The 25,552-nt window shown below is 27.1% G+C and overlaps 3 protein-coding genes across 7 annotated transcripts; 2 read left to right on the forward strand and 1 right to left on the reverse strand.

The window, feature by feature from the left end:
* Positions 1-225: 225 nt before the first annotated feature.
* Positions 226-5,633, forward strand: LOC113552716 (probable ribonuclease ZC3H12C). Its single transcript, XM_026955582.1, has 5 exons — positions 226-523; positions 3,066-3,989; positions 4,222-4,443; positions 4,854-4,961; positions 5,252-5,633. Exons 2-5 carry the CDS (start codon positions 3,073-3,075, stop codon positions 5,358-5,360), a joined length of 1,356 nt encoding a protein of 451 aa, XP_026811383.1. The 5' UTR covers positions 226-523; positions 3,066-3,072; the 3' UTR covers positions 5,361-5,633.
* A 5,085-nt stretch (positions 5,634-10,718) lies between these two features.
* LOC113552704 (cell division cycle protein 23 homolog) lies at positions 10,719-15,544 on the forward strand. 5 transcript variants are annotated; one of them, XM_026955554.1, is made up of 10 exons: positions 10,719-11,143; positions 11,245-11,412; positions 11,480-12,128; positions 12,200-12,404; positions 12,478-12,657; positions 12,887-13,051; positions 13,550-13,793; positions 14,467-14,591; positions 14,664-14,728; positions 14,794-15,544. In XM_026955554.1, the coding sequence occupies exons 1-10, from the start codon at positions 11,025-11,027 to the stop codon at positions 14,908-14,910; spliced, it is 2,037 nt and encodes a 678-aa protein (XP_026811355.1). In that variant the 5' UTR covers positions 10,719-11,024; the 3' UTR covers positions 14,911-15,544. The 5 variants fall into 5 exon arrangements, with proteins under 5 accessions (XP_026811355.1, XP_026811356.1, XP_026811354.1 ...); XM_026955555.1 differs by having other exon boundaries at positions 14,664-14,719; XM_026955553.1 differs by having other exon boundaries at positions 14,467-14,701; positions 14,794-15,543.
* Positions 15,545-21,683: 6,139 nt separating this feature from the next.
* LOC113553631 (protein PRRC1-like) lies at positions 21,684-23,991 on the reverse strand. The gene is made up of 8 exons (XM_026957059.1): positions 23,655-23,991; positions 23,299-23,391; positions 23,139-23,217; positions 22,833-23,065; positions 22,656-22,761; positions 22,415-22,573; positions 22,034-22,223; positions 21,684-21,965 (listed from the first exon to the last, which is right to left on the reverse strand). Exons 1-8 carry the CDS (start codon positions 23,671-23,673, stop codon positions 21,858-21,860), a joined length of 987 nt encoding a protein of 328 aa, XP_026812860.1. The 5' UTR covers positions 23,674-23,991; the 3' UTR covers positions 21,684-21,857.
* Between the last annotated feature and the right edge of the window lie 1,561 nt (positions 23,992-25,552).

Genomic DNA, 25,552 nt, shown 5'->3' on the forward strand with positions numbered 1-25,552 from the left:
ATCATGGGCTACTTAAATATATTCCTGCAACTGTATCAACCACGAATACGGTCCATGGAAATTGGAGGGTTTGATTGTAGTCGCGCATGGACTAAGCACGTGATTATAAATATTGTTCTATGATACCACCAAAGCATATATTGTTGTGTATATATATATATATATATATATATGGATACCACTAAATAATGATACTGATAACCAAAAACGATACTACTACTTAAATAAGTAGTTAAAATATCATATCCAAATGATATATGTCTAAATACCATGCGGGTACTTACTGCTTGGTGTGGTAAATTTTTTGTAGTTTAAAATTTGCTTTTGTCTGATATCCTAATTCCGATTTTCCGTTTACATGTTAGAAATGTGTTACAGATTCGTCGGTTAATCGAAACTCTATTCTTGTAATAGTGTAACCCCGCCGAGTCACAACCGTCAAAGACAACTGTAATTTATTATTAGTTCTTAGTATTACTATTACAATGTCGACCTAAACTATACACGTGGATGTGAACAATCAGTAAGTAGCAATCTTTAAAATAGGTTTTGTCTAATAAAAAATTGTATTTCATTTTTTAAATTTTCTTATCAGTGTATTACATTATTTAATAAACAAGTAATATCCATATAGTGTAAAATATGGAAAATACAAAATAATAGTTTTAAGGTCGTTCTTACAATGTACAGTTAGTGTTTAATAACGCTAACCAGCAGAATTTCTTATGTGTTAACTGATAGAATTTTACCGGTCGGTCTTAACCAACACTTAACTGGACAATGTAAGAATAGCCCTTAATATATTATTTTATTAGTTATTGTTCCTTACAATTTATTCTATATTTACTATTTTAAATAAATAGATAGATGTTAGTAAAGATTATGTACCTATTATCCTAGTTCATAATATGTACATATCAACAAACTACAATAATGAATAAATTAATATATTTTTTAAAAATCTGTTATTACAGTTTGTTTAATATTTCTTTTATTTTTGTAAAAATGTAAACATTAATTATAAGGAAATTTAATTTACACTTATTTTCCATTTCACTATATTGTATAAGAATGACTAAAAATATTGACTACCAATGTGTGAAATCACAATCATTGTACTCAATGCCCTGCTTAATTTTTTGTTCTTACTGTAATAAAAATATTATTTGTTTGTTTAAAATAACAAAAAAAAGATTCATTTTATTTTGAGTTATTGAGAGAAAAACACTATTAAGTTTAATAGTAGTTTCAAGGGGATTTCGATGTAGTTGAGATAAGAAACAAATTTGAGAGTGACATTTGACATAATAAGAATCTACTTAAAATATCTATTTTGATTTTTCTAACATACCTACTTTGTAAGAATTGTTTTTAAATATTTGTTAGAAACATTATTTCTAAAGGGTCCTTTTAAGGACCATTATCAGTTCTTTTCAGAGCTTCTAGAAAAGCTAATATAGATTTGATTTGTAAACTGATTTAATTAAAATTGTGTATGTATTTTCGATTGAATTTAATAAAAAAATGTCTGTCTACTCTCTACTATGCAGTGTTCTTTATACAAAATCCAATACATCAAATGTCTATTCATAATTCTTACTTATTATATGTATTCAAATTTGTTTCTTTTTCACAAGTTCAATTTTATATGTTCTTTGCATCAAATCAAAATAATTATAATAATTTTGACCTTCTCTGTATTTTTATTTAGTCCTATTCTTTCTACTGCTTGCCCTATGGTTTTGACAACTTTGGAGTAACCCATAGTGGGTTTCTGTAGAACCTAAATCTGATACTGGTTAATGGTACTTTGGTTGATTCTACTAGAATCTTCAAAGCATCTAGAAGCATTTTCTCCAATGCGGTGTTATTTAGTAACAAATTAACACATTGTTTAAAACCTTTATCAACTATGAATGCTTCAGAAATATAATTTTGTCAATATTATATATACATAGTCCTTTTTTTCACAAAATACCTTAATTTGATCTAAACTAAAAATAAGAGTGTAATTTTGTAATTGATAGTTCGGTTGACGTATAATAAATGTTATACCAGGTCCAGACATAGTATAAAATATTAAACTTTAACAAAAACTTAACTTTCTCAATATAGACAGGACTATCTAAATTACATTTTTTAAAACACAATCCATGTTTTATTGGCTCTGTATGGATCTGGCTTTCTGTAATAAAATAAAAGATCTAAATCAGTTTACTTAGTTTCTATTTTTAGCTTTTCTTTTGAGTTTTAAAAATAATTAGTAAATTCTTGTTGTACACGAGAAAATCTTATATTTTTTCAATCAAGGTAAGTATGCTGTGCTTTGAGCACAGTAAGATGGGATAAATGTGTCTTATTATTGTGGATTTTTATTTTTAATTGTCTATTAACAAGGTCAAGGTGTGTATAATGTTTAATAAATATAAACTAAATCTTTAACTTGATTTTTAATATCCTGTACATAGATATGTATTTTCCCACTCCAGTATTAAAAACTGAGCATGCCGCTGTCATTTAGTATACATTTTAAAATCTATATCATAATTATACTATTATATAATAATTTTTACTTTTGGTTCATAGACATAATAATAATAATGTTAATAGAAATAAAAATAGATTTATTAATATGTTAATTAATGTTAACATGTCTTTGTTTTAACTAAACAAATCTCGTTACTATGAACATTACTTTTGTCTTTTCATATTCTCATGGATATTTTATATAATAGTAACTAGTAAGAAGTTTAATATTAATTTAATATTAGAAAATCTTTGAAATAAACTATAATTTTTATAATTATTTTTTTAACCTTATTACTTAATTTTAATTCTATAGATCTCTTTAATTTTAAAAATTTTAAAATAGTTTCTAAACCTAATTATATGCTTTTTACATTTTTATTTTCTATACTCAATTAACTGAGATAATACTATATACTTTTTATTTAAATAATGTTTATGGTTTATTATTTGTGTTTATTTAGATGTTATAAACTTACCAAATAAAAATCTTTTAAAATTTCTAAGTATCATTATTTAGTACTAAAAGTATTTTACAGGTGTATTATGGGAAAAATAAAGAGAAAAAGTCTAGATTCATTAAAAAAATTGCGGCGGTCAAAACGGCGACGATCTTCTAAGAAATTTATTGAAAAAAAAACTGTATCTAAAACACTAACTATGGACATTAATAAACCAAATGTAAATGTTGTTGAGTCTGATGAGGTTATTGAGGATGATGACAATTCACTTCCTACTGATATACTTAAAAGTATGAAAACTGTTTCTTCCAAAGTAACAAAACCAGACATTATAAGTGATGAAATTATAGATATTACTAATATTACTGATGAAAATATTGCAATTGAAAATTTCCAAACTGTAGATCGTAAAAAAACAACTCTGAACATCGATAATAATGACATAATAGATATTACTAATATTACTATCACATGTGATAAATATGAAAATGTCCCTAAACAATTTTCTAGTGATACAATATTGTCTGATGATGATGATGATGATGATGATAGTAATGATGATGGTAGTGATGATGATGTTCAAATTATTGATGTTACTAATCGTGACTCTATTGAACTTATTACTATATCGGATGACAGTGATGAAGAAAATACATCAAATCAAAATTCTATTGAAAACCCAATTAGTTCTAAACCTGTAGACAAATGTCTAGATATTTGCACAAAAAGCATAATTAAAAGCTCATATAATAGTCCTTTACGCAACCGTAAAAGGAGATGGGATGAAGAAAATATAACTAGATTGGATAATAACTTAGGAGCATTTGTTATTGATAAACAAAAAATTTCTAATAACAAACAGAATCTTTCACAGAATTTCATCACGTTGGAACAAAAAGCTTTTAAAATTTCCAAGCCACATGTATCTTCAACCGTTACGACTTCTAATGCTAATAGAAAGCTACGGCCAATTGTCATTGATGGTTTAAATATTGGACATGCGTGAGTTTTATTTCTTATTTTTTTTAATTATTTCATTACTATAAAAATAGTAGTAGATTGTAAAAACATTAGAATCAAAAAAAATATTTAATGTAATATTAACAAAATTACTTGGAAAAATTCTAATTTTATCTTTTCAATACAGTTTTATACATTATGAAAATGTTTAATTCTAACTTAAAGTTTTAATTGTCATATAAATATATTAAATTACCTAATTTACTTTTTTTAGACATGGTTCAGGAACGTTTTCTGGAAAAGGCATTGAATTATGTATACAATTTTTCACTGATCTAGGACATACAGATGTAATAGCATTCATTCCACAACATCGACAGGGACCACCTGGGTCTGAATCAAATACCATCTTAAATAAGTTGGTTAAAAAAGGACAAATTTGTTTTACTCCTAGCAGAAAAGTCCAAAACCTAAGGATGACATGTCATGATGATCGGTAATTTAAATTAGTTTATTAACAAACTTATTAAATTTTGTTCATAACTGTTGGTTTTCTAATGAAATTTGCTTTTTAGAAAGAGAATTATACTTAGGTTAGCCCACAGTAAAATTAGTTTACATTTTGTATGTAATTATTTCCATAGTTTTATCCAAGCATTGGAAATTTAATTCAGATTATACTTGTAGTTTATTTTAAAAATTTTTTCTTCCGTAATAAAAATGAAAATTTAAAAAATTGAGAACTCCTTTCATATAATGTTTATGAATTTGTTTGACAAATTTAGATTAATAATGTAATGCTTATCATGTAAAAATATATCTTAATATTATTATTACAGTAAATAGTTTTAAAAATAATATTCATCATGTATCTAATTTATTATTATTATTATTATTATTTCATAGAATTATACTTAAATATGCCCATCAATGTGGTGGAGTAGTTGTTTCAAATGATAACTATCGAGATTTATATGATGAAAGCGAAGCATTCAAAGAAATCATTGAAAACAGGTAAAATAATAATTTATTTTTCATACTCATTATGTATAAATATAAAATTTAAAAATAAACATTTAAGATTTAACATTATTACAAAATAATAATATTTCTATACATATATATATTGTTTTAATATTGTTATAATTACTTTTGTGTATAAAGAAATATAAAAAAAAATTTAAGTTTCCTTTTTTATATAAATTCCAAATGTTAACAATTAAAATGTATTTTATTTTTTTCAACTAATTAGATGTATTTTTTATAAATTGATTTTTGTTAAAAAATAATTTTTTCATTTCTAGGCAAGTAATGGTTACATTTGTCAGGGATCAGATAATTGTTCCAGAAGATCAATACAATCGAAGATCAACTATTCGGTCTCTTTCAGATATTTTACGTTTTCCTGAATAGATTTAATTAAAAGTGATATTTTAATTATAAATGAAGTACTTTATAATTTTTTTTTTATTATTTTTCATACCTAATTCAAGTTTAATGTGAAAAACATTTGTAATGCAAATTAAAAAATATCTAATATATTATTATTTAAAAAAAATTGAAGACTGATAACTAATATTGTTAATTACATTGAAAAAAAAAAAAATGTAAAATAATGTGATTTTAGTTTACTGTTTCAAAATACTATAACAATTACAATTATAAGTTATTCGTCGTATTAAAGTGTTTTATTTGAAGTTAAGTTATTATTTAAAATTTTAATAACTGGGCAACTGCTGTCTAGTGAGGATCTAGTATACCATACTATTAAATAGCTCACTGTGATGTATTGAACTTGAATCATTTTCTGTAATTTTGAGCAAAGACAATCTGTCAATATATTTTGTTAAATATTTATATAGTTATTAGTTTATTTTTTCATGAGTACACTTATGAATAACAATATAGTAGAAACTAATTTTTGCTATAAATAAATATTATACATTATATTGAATAATATAAATAGGTTCATGGTATAAGTAATAAATTACTTGAAATAAATATAAACATTTTTAAAATGTTGCATGCATAAAATAATAATAAATATACCCAGGAACCAAAATATTCAAATCCATTTGAATTATAATTTTTAAATTATAACTAAATAAATACTAAAACTGTTATTTTTTGTTAAAATATTCCATGTTTATTGTTTTAGTCAGACATAACTTTGGGGAGAGGGGTTCAAGAGTGAGTGTTTCTTAAAAATAAATATTATACTTTCTCAATTTCAATAAGAATAATATTGTACATACCTAACTCCATGTATATGCATCGCTCCAGCAGAAAGAAGTTTTTCAACCTCAAGAAGATTAAAAACATAGCTTTGCTCAAGATTGAGTAATGACTGAAAGTAGGCTCCTTAAATTATGTCAAATAAATGCACATAGATGATATTTTAGATACATATTTTTTGCTTAAACCAAAAATAGACGCTTAGAGTTAGTACTACAAATTGTATTAATTATATTATATTATTATTGGTTTATTGGTAATAACTAATAACGTTGGTTATTAATACTATGCAATATATTGCTTATATCGGTATAAGTAATAAGTCACGTTATTCGTTATTCGGCCACTCAAAGACTGATGGTTTGGTGGTTAGCTGTAAAAACGTGGTTAACAAGACCTTAAAGTTAAGGGGGCTTCAGCCCTAGAATTTTTATAGTAAGTAAATTAAAAGAGCAAGGCTCTGACCCCCACACCCCCCAAAACATGTTTCATTAATTGATTATAAATGTAAGTTGATATTTTATTTTATTATTATATTAATATAAAACAAATAATAAACAGTGATATTGAGGTTAAACATTAAAATATCAACATATTATTAAGTATTATTTTAGATACAAGTTAAATGTTCTTAAAATATAAGTGAAACTATGATAGTTAAAGGATTTTTATACATAATTAGTATAATTTACAGCTTAAGCCTCCACTCAGTATTGGCAAATTTATTTAAAATGTCTTCTTTTTTATGAACTTTGATAAAATCTCTTATGATAGATAACTTTGAAAATCAATTTGGTAACATAGTTGATCTTATATAAAAATATAAGTGTTTATTCGACGCATTGCTGAGAATGTTCTTTCACAAGATGCGGAACTCTTTGGAACTGAAAGCGGTAAGTGTAGCAATTTGTTTAATCTACACAACATGATACGTCTAACACAGTTACACAGGGTCATTACATACAATAATTTAGTAAGTTCTTACTGCTTGTATTATATATTTAAGTCTCTCAGTTACTATCGTTACAGCTGAAATGTCATTTTCCAAATTAAAATTGTTGAAAAACTATCTTTGCAATTCAATTTCACAAGAAAGATTAACTGGCATAAGTATACTTAATATTGAAAAATCAAGGATAAATGAATTTGAAAAATTAATAAATGACTTTGTAAGTATGAAGTCTAGAAAGAAAAACTTTTTAAAAAAAAATCATTGTATAGTTATTTTTTTGTTATTTAAATTTTAATGTAATATTTTGTTAAAATCAAGAAAAATGAACATACCTATTACATTTTGCTTAATAAATAAATTTATTTTTAATTAACTTGACTCCCTGACTACTGATAATTGATGTATTATTAGAAATGTGTTTAAAAATCTGATGAACTTAATATTACTGATATTACTACTATAATGTTAGAAAAAATGTTAAAGCCCTAAAAATGCTGTCTTGCATTAAGGTTTACTGAAAATTAGTTGCGGCACTAACTTTTTTCATTGTGTTGGAGTGCAAGTACAGGGGTCCCATAAAATTTTTCGCATCAGGGCCCCACACGACATAGTTGCGGCACTGATAACATAATATAATATGATTAATCCTTAGACCTAAGCAAATAATATTAGGTGACTTAACTTAATAACTAATCATTTTGGGACTTTTATTCCATAGGACATTTTTACCAGACTTTTGTTCGGGGATTCACTGACATCTATGCTATTAAACTTTTTTATTAAGCTCCTAAAACATCATAAGACATCAGTACATCACTATTAAAAGACCTTTTTTATTGACCAAATTGTTGTGGGATTTATTTAGGTACTTAACATTTAATTCGTAAAAACCAAATTGTAAAATAAAATTACCAATAAATTAAATATTGATAAGCTAATAGCTTATGATTTTAAGGTCTCGTTTCCGAAATCCAAATGCGTTATAATTATAAATAGGTAACATACTAACATCGCAATCCCAAATACCCAATTTTGTACATATTATATAATATGTAAATTATATATATAAAGTACCGTCTATCGTCTATGATATTAATGCATTACCAAATACTAATACAATAATACAACCTTATTAAACTTATTTTTATAAACGCAAAATTATACTTTTAACAATATTTTAGCTCAAAATAAGCTGGGGGTGCTAAGCGCCTAAGCACCTTCTGGCACCCCCGTGGACTGCATGTACGACAATGGCGATGTTATTGTTTTAAAACATACTTTTGAATTTTATACATTTATAATTTATATACCTAGTATATACATATGTAGGTAGGTTGTATCTTAATAATTTAATGTAATGTATATATTGTATATAAATATAATCGATGAATTGTCGTATTGAACATAGGTTAGGTTAGAAGTTAAAATACAATAAGTAGAATGCTCACCACGTATTGTAATTATTGTAGCCCAAGCTAGCATGTTAAAATGAGATGACTTGATGACGAATACATTAGGAGTGTCTATTTTTATTTAACAAGCGATAAAAATGTATTATATATTATTATGGATAGGTATGTGTCAAACTGGCAACTGCCAAGTAATATATAATTGTATTTACTATTTATGCAGCTTGATAGCTAACTCATAATTGAACTACGATACATTTATTTATAATATATATTGATTATATATTATAAAGTATTATAAAGTATATTATATAGTAGTTAAATCTCATCTGAGTTCAGAAAATAAACTGCCAGCTTCATTGACAACTAGTTTATATATATTTAGCAATATAAATAGGTATATTTGTATAGGTATTTTATTTAAAATAATATTTGTTTAATTAATTTTTTTTTTATTCAGCTCTAAAAAGGTGTCCTAATAAATAATTATAATAAAAAGGTATAAAGTGGTAATGCTCTGCTGTACGTCTATACATTTGGTGACGAGTAGGTCACTTTTACAGGTGTGTTGAATTTGAATTTTAATCTAATTTTAAAGATATAATTCGTTTTAAACAGAAAACTTTTCTAAGCAGATACGTTATATTATATACGTTCAGTGACGTAGTTTTTTTTTTGGGGGGGGGAGCAAGGAGTGCTTGCCCCTCCAACCTCCTCTGAAAATTAACTTTTAAACAAAATTTGGTAATTTAAAAAAACTGTATATTAAAGTTGTATAAGAAGTTGCATAGTATTGTTCTATATTATATCATTATATTATTTTCATTTACTGAAATTAATTACTTATTACTACCTATATGGCTATATACTTGTATATTTGACGTTATATAATCCATGATTATTATGAACAATTTTGAAATTTTGCCTCCCCCCCAACTAAAATTCCTAGTTACGCCACTGTATTACGTTTATAAAAATATTGTAAATATACATTTTTTATATTTTTAATGAGTAAATTAACAACTTATTAAGAAATTATAAGTTCAATTTTCAAGGATTTTGACCCATTTATCAATTTTTGCTATTTAAAAACACTATTAAAGTACGCAAATATAATTGTCTATAAAAAGCTCAAAATGAATTACAATTATTTGAAAATTATACCATTTATAGAAAAAATGATAATATAAATACTTAGTAAACATTTAAAATGGTACGGCTATTCGTTTTTGAATTTTAAGAAAATAAAAAATCGCTTTTGTTGAAAACTGGTTAGCGTAAAAGATTAAGAACATAATGATTTTAGAGGAATTGTAGCCTATGGTTAATAAAATTCAAATGTGTACCATCACATATTCACATGCAAACATTTGTATTTTATTATAAGACACAAATACCTACGTAACCAACGTGTCAGTAAATTAGTGAAATATGAAGTTTCAAATTTACATGAAATAAAAATAAAATCATTAATAAAATACACAATAATTAGTAAATAAAAATATGTGTAAATTCAATATTTTAATTAAAGTAATAGATACATACAATACATGGCAATATTAAACTTGACCCGCTTTTGTTAGGGTCTTTGTAAAATAAGAACTAATATAATAACTATTTGGAGTTTTTTTATAATAAGTCAAAGAATATTTTTTTTTTCAAAACAATTTTTTTGTAATACTTTATATAACGTTAATATTTCTCGTTTCTTGACATAAATAATTATTTAACTGGTATTTAACAAAAAAATAAATGCAAGGTAACTATAAGATAAGAATAATAGTGTTAGGTAATTTTCCACACCACCTTTAATATTAAACGACGTACAATAACATTGTCCGTATTGTTTAATAACTTTATGAGGTAATACACGAGGCGCATTTTTTTTATTTTGGTGTCCCCAGTAGGGCTAATCCACATCGTAAGCGAGAACGCATCATATGCAGGGACGTATTTAGGTAGAGGTTTTGGGTTGAACAGCTGAGCGGTTACCTTTCCCCATTTTGATATTAAATCGATTCGTATAAATTGACTTTGGAACTACTAATAAGTGGAATAAAAGATAGTGATGGTATGTCCACAGTACGGACAGAATTTATTATTTCGTGATTTGTGGTTAGCCCGGTTAGATACTGTATTATCTATAGTTATCACAACGGTTCGCGACGAAAATATGAAATACAGACTTAATTACTTAAATCGTAACGTACAATTTTATAATGTCTTATGTCAAATGTGAATGTGTTGTAGTACCTATTACTCATAAATTATTGTAAATAAATAACATAAATAAAATATATCATTTGTAAATCATAATTTTACATTAAACTCAATGAAACGTCTTATAAATATTTTATACGAGAAATGATAGTTATTGTCGTCACTCGTCAATCATAGAATAGCGATTAAACAGTGGTCTGCTGGACTGAGACAAACTTTATTTGATTGTCAGTATTTTTTTGTCATACCTACGTCTACACCATGACCAATATATACTATCCTTTTTACAAGTTCTTCAAAGATCCGTTGCTTATAAAAGCTGAAATTATTTATGCTTTACAAGAATCCAGAGACAGATGTTTGCACCACAGTACAAAATTGTAAGTATTCCTTTTAAAGCCACTGTTCACAAATGAAAAGTCTACATCATAACACTAATATTAATAATAAAAAATAATCTGATTCCATTTTTTTTTTATAGTCTATCAGAACTAATGATAACTTTAAAAAATATTCCACCATATTTTGAATTTGAAAATGAAATTAATGAATTCATACGTTTTGAGTTAGAACCAGCGTTTACAAATTTAGAAGACTATTTGGTGTATTTTAAAGCACGTGCATATTTTGATCTAGAAGATTATCCCAGGTAATTTTAAATATCTATGTTACATGTTAATTGATTTTAATATATTTTTTATATATTATATCTATAGCTGTGCACACATAGCAAAACATACAAATAACAGCAAATCTATGTTTTTGCATTATATGGCTAGATATTTAAGCATTCACAATGAATGTATATATGAGCGAACTAACTTATTTGATTCGTTCAAACCAATTAATATGCGAGCATATATGGAACTATTAGATGAACTATTAATACTTAATGTATATGGCAGTGAAGATGATTCTGATGAAGAATCTGAAGAAGAAACCCAATCTCAAGAGACATTGGATATTGACATAGTTAATCAAAAACACTCTGTACTACAGCAAGAAGATGATTCCACTCCTAAAGGAAGACGATGCAGTAGGCGACCACGTAGTTTAAGAATTGAAAAAGCCAGTACAACTACTCTAGGAAAAAAAAATAAAATTACAAAACGCAACAATACTACTAAAAAAGTCAAAATTACAGCATTAGCTGCTCAATCAGAAAATAATATGTCTGCTGGTGATCACAAAGAAGCTCGAATTAAACGAGAAGATCCATATTTGTTATGGCTTACAGCTGTTATGTTAAAAAGAATAGATAGATGTGATGAAGCTATAGATATATTGGTCAGAGCATTACAAATTCAACCATGTTACTGGGGTGCTTGGATAGAGTTAGCAACATTAATTAAGGACTTACATATGGTAATTACTACAAATATTATACTAGTTAAATCAGACTTTACAATAATTTATTTTGACTATTCGTTGTTTAGCTTGATGCATTGAACTTACGACTTAATGAAAGTAAAGAAAATCATTGGATGCATCTTCTTTTTATTGCACATATGTATGTTGATTTTCAAATAACTGATCGAGCAGTAAATATATACAATGATATTTTGAAGTTGGGCCATACTGTTTTTCAAGATTGGCCATATCTACAAGCTCAATTAGCTATCGCACATCATAACAAGCGTGGTAAATATTTATTTATAACTCATGTTTATGCATAAATTAACTTTTTAACATCAATTTTTAATTTTATGTTCAGAAATCTCGCATGCAATAGTATCATTTAAAACTGTTATGGAAATGGATCCATTCAGAATAGATAATTTAGATCTATTATCAAATCTTATGTATGTCTGTACTAGTCCTGATGAACTCGTAGTTTTATCCAAGTATGTAGCGTCTATTGACCGTTACCGTCAAGAAACTTTATGTGTCCTCGGTAATATATATTAATAACAAATAGTGTATAAAATTTATTTTTTAAAGCAAAATTTAAAACTTTTTGTTTAATTCTAATAAAATTAATTCCATTTTTAAGGTAGAATATCTTAAAAGATCTTAATATCTTAAATTTTTAGTTAATGTTGTGTGAAAGTGCTAATTTTTTGCTTTATACCGTAACAAATGTAATCATCAACACGGTATTTATCTTATAGTTTTGTTTTTAGGGAATATGTACAGTTTAAAATGTGATCACGCCAAATCAGTTTTGTATTTTAAAAAAGCTGTGAGAATTAATCCATTTAATGTAACTGCTTGGACTTTACTGGGACATGAATACATTGAAATGAAAAACTCTTATGCCGCCATAATTTCATATCGTCAAGCTTTAAGTAAGTAATACTCTGTCAAGATTATGAATGATAAATGTAAATCAAAAAAAGTGTTTCTTCTTAGATTATTCAAAAATATTTTTAGTTTTGTATAAATTCTTTTACAGTGGCTGAATACATTTTATACATAATAGATGTGAATGTGAAATAAAAACAATATAGCCACTTTATTGGTTGCTAATAAATCATCTTGAACATTTACATTTTAGTTATTTATTATTTAAGTATATTAATTTACTTTAATATTTTTGATGAAATAAAATACATTATTTATTGTTATATTAAACAATTGATAAAATTCATATGAGAAATAATAAAATATAATGATAAACCTTTAAGTTTTAATATAGTTATTTGCATTAAAAAAAACATTAAGATTTAAATTTATTTAAAGTAAAGCATTAAACAAGGGATAAAGATCTTGATAGTTATCATTTTAATGTTTTACTTATTTATTATATTTCTAATAACTATTAATAAATTTGTTTTTATCCACAGAAATAAATATAAGAGATTACAGAGCTTGGTATGGTCTTGGTCAAATTTACGAACTAGTAAAGTTGCCGAATTATGCATTATTTTATTTTACTCATGCACGTGATTTAAGGCCTAGAGATTATCGTATGCTAGTTTCATTAGGAGAAATGTTTGAACGCGCTGATCGTATTTTTGAATCAATGGCTTGTTTCTATAAAGCCTTATTTTACGATACTGATGGAACAATAATGCTAAAACTTGCAAAGTATGTTAATCATAATTTGTTTATAATTTAATTACTTTAAAGTTGTATGTTATATCATTTAAATGTTTAAAATTTTATCATATGATTATAATTATATTTTAATTTTAATATATATTTTAATATATTTAATGCAAATTGGGTATTATACTAGGTAATATTGTTTAGTGTTTATATCATATTTTCTTCATGTTCAGTAACAGCATCTGAAATTTTTCTAAGGAATGACTATCCTAGGCTATTTAATTTTATTAGAGTGCATTGAAATATTAATCAAGAATTAGAGAGTATTGCCACTACAGATTACAAAGATTATATATAAACAACATTTTTAATAATTATATAGTTTTTTGATGTTAATCAGTGGTGAATAACCTTCTTGGCGCCCTGAGGCACGCTCAGTATTTACTGACCCCCTTTTTTAAATACTATCTAAGGATCGTAGTTTAAATGGGCTAACTTCAAAGAGTGATGGGTAATCAAGTATAGCGCCGCCCAAGAGTGAAAAATAGTAATGATTCAATTTTTTTTTTTTTTTTTTAGTTCAGTTTTTTGATAATAAAATTAAAATAACATAACAAACATTTAAATATTGATTATATTATAATAATAAAAGTATCATACACTTTAAATATTAAATATTTTATAATATATATATTTATATATTTTTTTATAGATTTTATGATAGATATGGCGATTGTAGCAATGAATTAACCCGTGAACATTTTAGTGTAATGAACAAAAGAGCTTTGCAAATTGGAATGAGAAATAGAACTACTATTGAGTTGAATTTGATATTAAGTAAAATATATTTATACTTAGGACATTATTATATGGATTTACATTATTATGACCGAGCTATTTCTTTGGCAGAAAGATGCCGTGATTTGTGGAAGGATACTGAGACAAATGTTTGTCAATCCTTAATAGTAAATAAAGTATAAATTAAATTATTTATTGTATTTTGTCATTTTGTAATTATTTATTATATTTTGTTTTCTAGGTGTTAGAACATGTTAATGCTTTATTAGCTGAAATTGAAATTAGAGCAGGTTCAGATAGCTCTCTCGCCTCAACACCTGGTGCTATTAAAGCACGCAGATTTTTGTTTGGCCTCTAATACTTGACTGTGAAATGTTCAAATGAAATAATAAATGTAAAGTTAAACTTATCCTGTTAAATTAAATATTTATATATTTGTATAAATTAATAAATTATTTTTTTCTTATAAAATTGTCTAAATAATAGTGTTCAATTGTAATAATTTTTTTTATAGTTGGTATAGTATAAAGCAGGGTCACCAACTGACGGACCGTGGTCCGCATCTGGACCGCAGTTACTTTTTTTACGGACCCTTAACCACGGAGTAAATTTTTAAATGCTTATAATATAAATAAATACAAATTATATGTGTCATATAAAAATGTCTAATACGAAAAAAAAATTAAATTAATCTGTATTGAACAAATGCATAAATAAATCAATATAAATACTAATTAAAAAAATATATATTTATTAATGTGTGTAAATTATTAATACTGTTAGGGGACCGCGACCAGTATGGTAAGTTTCAAAACGGACCTCTAGTTGGTGACCCTTGGTATAAAAGGATCATATACCTTTAAAATGGGATTATTTTTTTTTTAGAGCATTATGACACTTTATTTTGACAAACTTAGAGCAAGACACTTTTTGTTCCATTTTTGGTTAATAATCTTATTTTAATTATGTCTGTTTAAAGTCTATTCACGGAAAATAGCAATATTTTACTGTTTTTCCCTTGTATTCAATTATGAATTATAGTAAAACTTGCTTATGATGCTCTTCAAAGAGGCAACTCTCTAAGAGAGTCTTATTTTTTATTTTATTAAAAAATATATATACTTATTATCAAATATGATTTAACATAATATAAATAAACAAATTCATTCACATATTTTTAGTCATAGTTATTTTTTCTACTTTATTATATTTAATTTATATTAACAAAAGTATCTATTTTTAGATTCTGAACGGAGTGATGAATGTATTGATTTTACAATGATGTGTGTTTTTTTTTATTTTTGTGTCTTGTCATCATGTTTTGGAGTAGTAATAATGCTTCGATTTTTGACTTCTGCCTCTCTTTGAATAGGAAAATTCATCTTGTTGGTATTTTGGGGGGGTCAAAAGTAAAAAATGTCCAGTAGTTTTCAAAAGCGTTAGGAAAAACCCTGAAAAAATAACGGAAAAACGGGAATTTTTACGCATAACCTAAGGCTTTTCGACAAAATCGATTTTTTATTTTGCTGTAACTCAAAAACGAATCATTGTAAATACTTGAAATGTTCACAAAATGTTTATATTATGGTTATCTATTGACGATTAAATGTTCAGAATATTTTGACCTTTTTTAAGCTACTTATAGACAATTAAATTTTCGACTTTTCTAAGTTTTTTTTCTTAAAATGTCGATTAAAAAAATTTGACTATCCAAAAAATCTTTAAAATTTAATACAAGGTTTATTATAAGTTGTACTTATTGTAGTAAAAAAAAAAAAATCAAAAATCGTTAGTCACAATCTTTGTTTATAAGCATTTAAAGTTCAAATGTTTACGAAATATATCAAAATCGCGAAAATTTGCTAGGAATTTAATAGTTGAAAATTCATAAAATTTTTGTGATTTATACTTAAGGTTCAAAAATCCAATACAAGGTTATCCATAAGTTTTCTTTCAAATAAAATTCCAGCGTCAATATAGAAAACATTTTATAAGCGTATGAAATTTAATTTTTTACGAAATCGCGTAAAATAACGATATACTTCAATATAAATATACGTAATAATATAATATATCCAACTAATTATCATTTACTGACAAATCACCTCTGTTTAAAACCGTTTTTCGTATACAATGATACCCGTCATTGCATTTAAATTTAACACATCCATTATAGTGACCAGTGACCTACTCTCCATCTCTACTGTACAGCAGAACGATACCCACTTGCCCACTTTTGCTTACTTGAAATTGTGAGAATGCGTTTTAGCGATGAAGTTTTCTATTTTTTTTTAACATCACCCAGAATTTTTTATTATTTTACTAAAATGTGTTATTATTTGCTGAACAAAAATCAAACATTTTGACAGGGGATTTTTTCATTGTTTAGTATAATGTTATTGTAGGGACTGACAATAAACAGCATGGAAACTTCAGGATAGCTCCTTAAGCAAACTTTACTGTATTATTAAAACCAAAGTTAGTAACTTATAAAACAGTTATTTGTATAACAAACATTGAATGATGACGAACAGTTACCAGTAACAAGAATCTCAAATGTATTTTATTGGTGTAATATTATAAAATTTATAATATAAATCCTCTCAAGGCATCAAGGGTAATATTTACCATTTATAATTTGTGAATGTTATCTCTAAAATATCATTCTAAATATAAAAATTACATTAATGTTTGAAGGGATTTTTAAAGTTAAACCAAAATTATTTGCTCTGTTTTCTTATACACTAATATGGTCATCCTAGCTAGTGTAGTGGTATACTGTTTAAGAGAACGTAGTAGGTACGACTTGTACTCAAATATGTTGACACCATTTTACTAATGCACAACATATAACAAAATTTTAATGTTTAGAAAAATCTGTTTTTCTCTATTATTTTTAATATTTAATTATAGTGAATTGACTAATTATTGAACTTAAAGGTCAAAGTATTATCTAGCTGGGGTTCCAAGTAGGTTTATTTATTATTTTAAATTTAAAATAAGTTGTAATAAGTCTATTATAGTCACTAGCATACTGCCCAAAACCGACCCCTACTCTTGAAATTATAATTATAATTATTAATTATGTAATTTTAGTCTTTGTTTAACAATTAATATTTAATACCAATAGACAGTACTTATTATAATATGGAAAAAGTTTATTAAATTTTAATTCATTAAAATGTAGGTAAGATTATACCTACAATAGATACCATAAATGGCGTATTTAGAATTTTGTTTCAAAGAAAGGACATATATATTTATATAGGGTTCACTTATTTGAGATGTTTATTTTCTCATTATCAACACAATAACTTTGACATAAAATTTAAAATTAAAATAAAACGTATAAATAAAAATATTGGCTTTCATAATTTTTTTTTTTTTAAATGTGGTTTATAGTGGCTCACACAACATAATGTTATATTTCAGAATAATGTAAAGAATAAAAAATAAATATATTATTGAAGATCTGGCTGGCTCCTAGAAGAATATAATTTTGATAAAAAACAAAATAATAAATAATGTATTAGTAGGTATATAAATAAATAAAAATTGGACGACTGTCACTAACGCGTTTTCTCGAGCACGCGATGCGACGACCATGGAGATAGATAAGGTGCCACAGCTTCGGTGTAGCAGTGCGGGCGGTTAGAGTGTGCGATGTAGAGCGCGTCGACAATGCAGAATGCAGATAACGACTGGAGACGGACAGCATCATAGACCAAACGAAGACTCAAGACGTGATGTCACGGAATCTGTAGCAACCAGAGATGCGATTCGGCCGGCGGAATTGCTGCGGGACCAGGACGAAAAAGAGAGTCAGTGGACATTTAATATATCTTCTGTAGATTTGGTCCTTACCTTGAAATATTGAGTTTCCGCAAATTCGGCGGCGTTAACGTCCGTGTTCCTATAGTAGTATAGTTGTTATTATCACTCATCAGTCATCACGTGCCAAAGTCTCCGCCGCGGTCGTAACGATTCACCATCGTCGCATCTTTAGTACCTCCTACTGCGAACGAGTGTCGAGGCGGAATCGTTGGCTGCGCCGGTACTGCTAACCGCCGTGTCGTCGCTGTCCGTCGATCTACGTGCTAAAAACAGTCGGGCGTCCGCCTAGCCTTCACATGGTTGAGCATTGGACACATACGAACCCGTCGTGGTGCAAGTGGTCACTGATCAGAGAACGTGTATGGATGACACACCGCCGGGCGCTGTCCGTTCGTGCTCTTTCTCGTATCCCCTTGGTCCTTGCGTCGCCGTTGTCCAGTCCGATGTCTTCGGAAAGGATAAAGGTTGGGCCCGTGGACGCTAATCGCATCGGGTGCAACACATACACCACAAAACCCGCCTTACACGTTTCTACGCCGCGGCAAATCGTCGGCAAGGAGTGGGTTGCGATATGGCAGTTACATCCAGTTCTAACCAACTAAACAGGTCCCCAACGAATTCCTTAATCCTTTGACCGGCATCCGGCACTACGTCTTTTAACATCACCATTGCCTCAGCGTCAATATCAATAATTCTTCTGCAGTGCTGTTATTAATAATAGTACGTTATAAGTTATTCAATTACTTGTAAAACTATGTCGATGAAATTTTCTGTCATTTTATTGTACTACGGATATTGCGACTTATTGTGAATGTGTTGTGATTAGATAGATGATTGTCTTTGTTTAGACACTGAATCCTATTGCTAATGAATTGGAATATCATTTGTGACCGAGAAGGTGAAAAAATAAATTCCCAAACGCCATAGTGCCAGTAGTGCCATAGATGCAAATATAATATATGTCATAGAGATATATATATATATATTAGCTATAGGTGATAAAATTTGTTGTCGTTGAACTTTATAGTATCTGTGGTCACATGGGCATTTTTAGTTTTGTATTCAACAAAATAATAATTAACTAATTACCGACATTAATTTACTTACTTAAATAAATAAATATTTATTTTAAAATTGTTTAAACGCAAAAAATACTATACAACAATAATATAATGTAATATATATTAATAACAAATATCGGAATATATACATACTACAGGTACATATAATTTACACATACATAAATTATCTGCGATTTTGTAGTATCATTTTTAGTACCTAAATAAATAAGTTTTTAAATCACAAATTAATAATCCTAAAACAAAATATATTAAGTCTTAAATTATAATTAAAAGTTACAACATAATATTATAAATATAAAATTAGCTTTTTAAAGTTTAAAATTTTAAAGGTGAATAAGCCTATAAAAAAAAATTAAAAATTATAAACAGGTAGTGATTTTTTTCATAGAAAATTAATAACAATTTTTCTCGAAATCCTAGTGTACTTAACTGAAGAGGGTACTCGTCACTAGTCACTGCCAGTGAGGGACAATTAATAGGACAATGTTATATTAGGCGAACAGCGATGGCGGAAATACAAAAGTAACAGGTTACAATTGTGTACGAACCTGACTTGCAATGTTTAAAATTTGAAATTACCAAATTATAAATCGTAACATTCGTAACGATTTTGAACTCAGTGGCGTGCCCAGGAATTTTCAATGGGAGAGGGATGGGTATATGTTGTCAATTTTTAGGTAATAATACATTTAAATTAATTATGGTGATCCAAATACAAAAATTGTTCAAGAAAAAATCCATAACGAGATATATCCCCCATCATCTCGCCCTTGCACACGCCACTGTTTGAACTTATCTCAGCTTATTATTTAGTATAAAATACTTCAAGGACATTTTTAACATTTGCAGTTTTTCACTTATAGGTATAAAGTGTAATTTGAGAGTGTTAGATTTCTATGTTTTCTAATATATAAAATATTACCTAAGTACCTATAAAGTTGTAGTTTTATTCCCGCTTTATTTATAATTATAGACGTGGAACTAATTTTTATTTTTATACGATTTTGTAAAAGTTCAAAAGTTGTAAAGATTATTATAGATATTAAATGCGTACAGTATATTATCTATATAGTGGATTGTCATTTATGACTATTATTGAAATTTAAATTATTCATAAAAAAATTCTTCACAAAAATATTAGGTAAATAATAAACAATAACAATTATTAAACATAATAAACCGCCCTCTTGACAGTTATATATTACCTAAAATCAAATTCTATAAATATTGTGTTTGCAAAATTATATGATATGAAAAATTCTTCCCCCCCTTAAAAATTCTAGATTCGCCATTAATACCATTTTTCTCGTCTTTGCTCAGAATAGTTTTTCGTTGAATTCTAATTTAACAAAATCCATTATAGTGATTTACTCAATCACAAGTTCCACTTGTCACCTAAGGTATAGCAGTGGTAACCACTTGCTAGTTGCTTACCTTTTGATAGTACCTAGGTATAGGTATAATTAAAATAACTGGGTACCTCAATTACTACTTAATTTTGTTATTTTAAGCATTGATATTTTTCAATTGTTTATCTAAATCAAATATGCATACATTTTTAAATCGTTTACATGTAACTGGAAATTGTACATACATAGGTTTGCCATCTCTATATGGTCACCGTTTAACCTCGTTAAGTTCACTGATGCAGTTGAAAAGCATATAAAATACTTAAAAACACACAAATTGCATATACTAATATACATGGTATGTATTATTCAATCAATTAACTTTTTTTACTATATAGTATATACATTCCTACAAACCAATAATGTAGGTAATATGTCTAAATATATTATGGTGTTACTGTTCACAATACAGATGAGTAATTTCAAATGACTATATGTCTATTGTCTATATAATTCATTTAATAATGTATATTTGATTAGTGATAATATTTAAACCATAATAATTCCCAAATTAAATTCTAATCCTTTTATTTTAATCAATTATGCAAGACCTCTCTTACTATTACATTTTATATTATTTTGCCTTATTATAATAATTCATGTCAATGCAGTTATATTCATCTAATGTTTAAATATAATATATCATTGAATTTTATCAATAATTAATATGCGAGTAGAGTATTGTGTACTATATTACTTGATAATGATTTATATCATATATAGTGAAGATATTATTATAATAACAACTAAGTAGCAATTATTAGATTCTTTATTTAAGTAATAAGTATAGACATATTGTACAAATATATATCTAATAACAGCGTGCGCATGATAAAAAATAAAAAATAATAAAAATTAAAAATCACAATCCATTGGGAAGAGGGATACAAGTTGATAACAGTTTATTACAGTAAATAATAATTGATAATGATATTAAAAATTATATTAATAAAGATTTTTAAGCTGAACTAAAAATTCCATCATTCCAATGCAATTTTGTACGACATGGCCAATGATACAGAAGCAGCTAATAAAGATGATCGTTGGCTAACACCAGTCATTACTTCTTGCCACTCAGATGGGTGTACCTAAAAAATATATTCGGAATGTAAAAAAAATATTTGGAGTAGTCTTTAATTGGTTGTGGTTGTTTTACTTTTAAGTTGCTGGCCATGAAATGTGCAACCGGTATACTGAATCCAGTTGAGATGTGTTCATAGTCTTTGGGTGTATCGTCACTAATCAAGCCAACAATTGCTGCAGGTACAGGGACACTTTGAGTGTATACTTCTAAATCTATATTTCGTTCCATGTCATTAAGTTTCAAAAGACCAAATTCATACCATCTAATAAAATAAAAAATGTTAATTTGATTTGACTGAAATAAAAATATAACATTTGGACCTTTGAAGAAAGAGTTTTGTTATTCATTTTGAAAAATGTCTTGCTAAATATGTTAGGTAAAATAAGAAGTCCATAAGTTGTTTATCATTATAATTTTAATGTCAAACATATTTATAAATGAAATCCAACTTACTTGGATTCTATTGGTTCTACAATAAATCTTTCAAAGGAGACGACAGGACCTTTAACCACATGTAATCTAACAGAATCGATGGAATATTTTGTGGCTTTGGATGCGGCAGAAAATCCAACCAATTGTGCAGCAAATGGTTGATCTGGTGCTTCAAGTCCTCTAAAGTAAACCCAATATTATGTCTTGTGAAGTATACAAAAATATATAAATACATAATTAGTCATGTAAAATAGTTAGCTACCTGACAACTGCTTTTCCAAAAACTTTTTGAAAGCCTTCTCTTACTGCACTAACGACAATTTCTTTTTCAGAAGCAACAATCACATCAGTGTTATCAAAAGTATTGGCTAGAACACAAATAATAATTATATAACATTGTAATAAACATGTTTAAAATATTGACTGTCTATTCGCTTACGATTCAATGTATCTTTCATTTGTGGGTCTAATGTTGTGAGTACTGCATCTACAGAATTCTTTGCTTTTTCAGCAACCATGGAAAAAATACTAGAACTACTGCCCTTCATCCAGTTAAATAAATCAGCTTTGCTTGATGATTGTTCACTTTTAACTGCTTTATCGGCTGCTGCTTCATTGGAAGGACTTGTGGGCAATTCTACATTTTCTTCATTTTTACTAGTAATCACAGGTCTGCAAACAAATAAATATTAACCACATAATATAAAGATCTTTAGGTATGTCATGGTTATCCAGGTCGACATACGAAAACATTGGAGTGTGAAAGTTTTGACTAGTCACGTCTGTCGTATTCAACACAGGGTTAGATTGGGTGGCTCTAGGTTCTATTGAAAAAATTAAAGTAATTACTTCTCAAATTGACTAAAATAAGAACGAAGAGAAAGACTAAAATTATGAACTGTTACCATTCAGAGCGTCAGTGACAAAACTTGGCAACTGTGTCGGCGGTGGTAGTTTTGACAGGAGTTGATCAGCTTTTGACATTTTTCTTGTAGGACCAGTAGGGACAGAAAAAAAAAAGAATTAAACAGAATACTGATGGATTTAAAATAAAATATATGTAACGAGACTGGGGTACGATCGAACGGTTTAGTTATCTATATAAGGTAATAGACTACATAGAGATATTTTCAAAATCGTTCGAAGCGTTACTCAGCTCGTGAGACACAAATAAAATACTGAGATGAAATTGTTATATAAAGATACATAATAGATTATCAATTATTATATTGATCATAATTGTCATTGCGGAGAGACTCACTAGTCGTCGATCCGTCCATGTCGGTGAGTGTGGTCCCAAAAAGTTTTTCAGTCGGACAGCGATTACAACGTAGTTGTGCCGGAGATGACGACAATAATATTATTGTTTATCGTAATTATCTACGCCGCCCGCTACGACTATACTGTCGTTCAGTTCTATAACACAGCGGCTCTGCACAAATTCACTACGCCTCTGACGTGGTTTTAGATATGCCAATGCACAGCATTCACTCAACGCGCCTGTACTATTAAAGTACTAAAACAACGACGGTCGGAATCAATGTAATATTAAATATCAATTGACAATAATTGTGATTACGATTTAGTAATTCACAATCACAGATCACAATAATTGCTATAGATAACAATGGTAATCATGGTATTATTATTATCTTATCTTGAGAAACAATTGACGTTATCACTGTCTTTGCATTGTATGTTGCTTGTATTCTGTGCTAGACGCTTGTACGACGTATGTTGTACCAAATACTCTATAATTCATAGAGTACATGGTTTTACAAAAGAAAATAAATGCAGAAAATGGAAACACTAAAAAATAATAATAATAATTTTTTAATCGTGCTTAAATCAGAGAAAAGGTTCAATTGCTTTAGTCATTAATCTTAACGATTTTACTCGACCATTATTATATTATTTATATTATTAGCATGTATATCTTAATTCACGATGTATGGTAATAATATACATATAGCCTTGAAAATTAAAGTTATAATAACCTCCCCTCCTAAATTAATTCTTACTGTCCTTTGCACGTTACAAAATAAAATGGTATATTAATTTTTAAATTTTTATCATTATTTAAACTTATTCTTATGAATATTATTACTGTGATTAGTTTATTATTCTTCTAAACCACGGTGCCAGTACTCGATGTACAAAGTCCTCGATAAAAATGATTTAAAAACAAAAGATATGACAATTTATCAATGAAATTTATTATTTCCTCTGTTTATTCTTTTTCACAGTTTTATAACAGTGAAACTTATAAAATATTTTAAACAGTTCAAACCATGATCTAAGGAAATATAAAAGGTTTGTTTTTCTTTTGTATTATGCTTCAAACATGGATTCGGAAAATAATAACCAATGCGTCCAAAGCCACAGAGGACGGTCCGTCGTTAATCGTGATGGGCGCGTAGGTTTGGTGGTCTACACACTGTACTCTAGGGACTGTGCGTATGTCAATAAAAACAACCTTTAACTACAATATAATATTTTTAAAGCTAAAAAATTACATAGGGTAAAGTTGGGTTATTTAGCTAGTCAATTGTATAGATAATATTGAAATTTGGGACATATTAATCATTATACAAACTGGCATGATAACAACTTGATTGTAATTTTTTTATAATACAATTTTTATTAACCACCATTAGTCAGCTGTTACTAATAGAAATTTGTTTTAACTAACGACAACTCAATGGAAAACAAATTAATCGTTTTATATGAGTCTGTGTGAACTTCTCTTTAAAATGAAAATATTACAAAAATGTATTATTCTTAGTGCACTTATATGGATATATATATATATCATAAAATGAAATTTTCGACCAAATTTCATACACATAGCTTTATTGAGGCGATGATGAATCAGTAAGTCGATACATAAATATATAATTAATATATATATATACTTAAATATTTATAATAAATATATTGTATGTACAGTAGAATTGATAAATAAAGAAAAATTGATACATTTCGTATATTTAATATAAGTATATAACAATATTTTTTGTATTTTTATAATTAATAATTAAATTATTAATATGTTATTTTAATATTTTCTCAACACCGCAAACGGAATTAACTGGCGTCAATTGTGGCCATAGTAGGTTCCAGTTTCATTAAGGTTCCTAAAATAACTAAAAGTTCGGT

The sequence above is a fragment of the Rhopalosiphum maidis genome, chromosome 2, assembly GCF_003676215.2.
Source record: "Rhopalosiphum maidis isolate BTI-1 chromosome 2, ASM367621v3, whole genome shotgun sequence".
Classification (NCBI taxonomy): Eukaryota; Metazoa; Arthropoda; class Insecta; order Hemiptera; family Aphididae; genus Rhopalosiphum; species Rhopalosiphum maidis.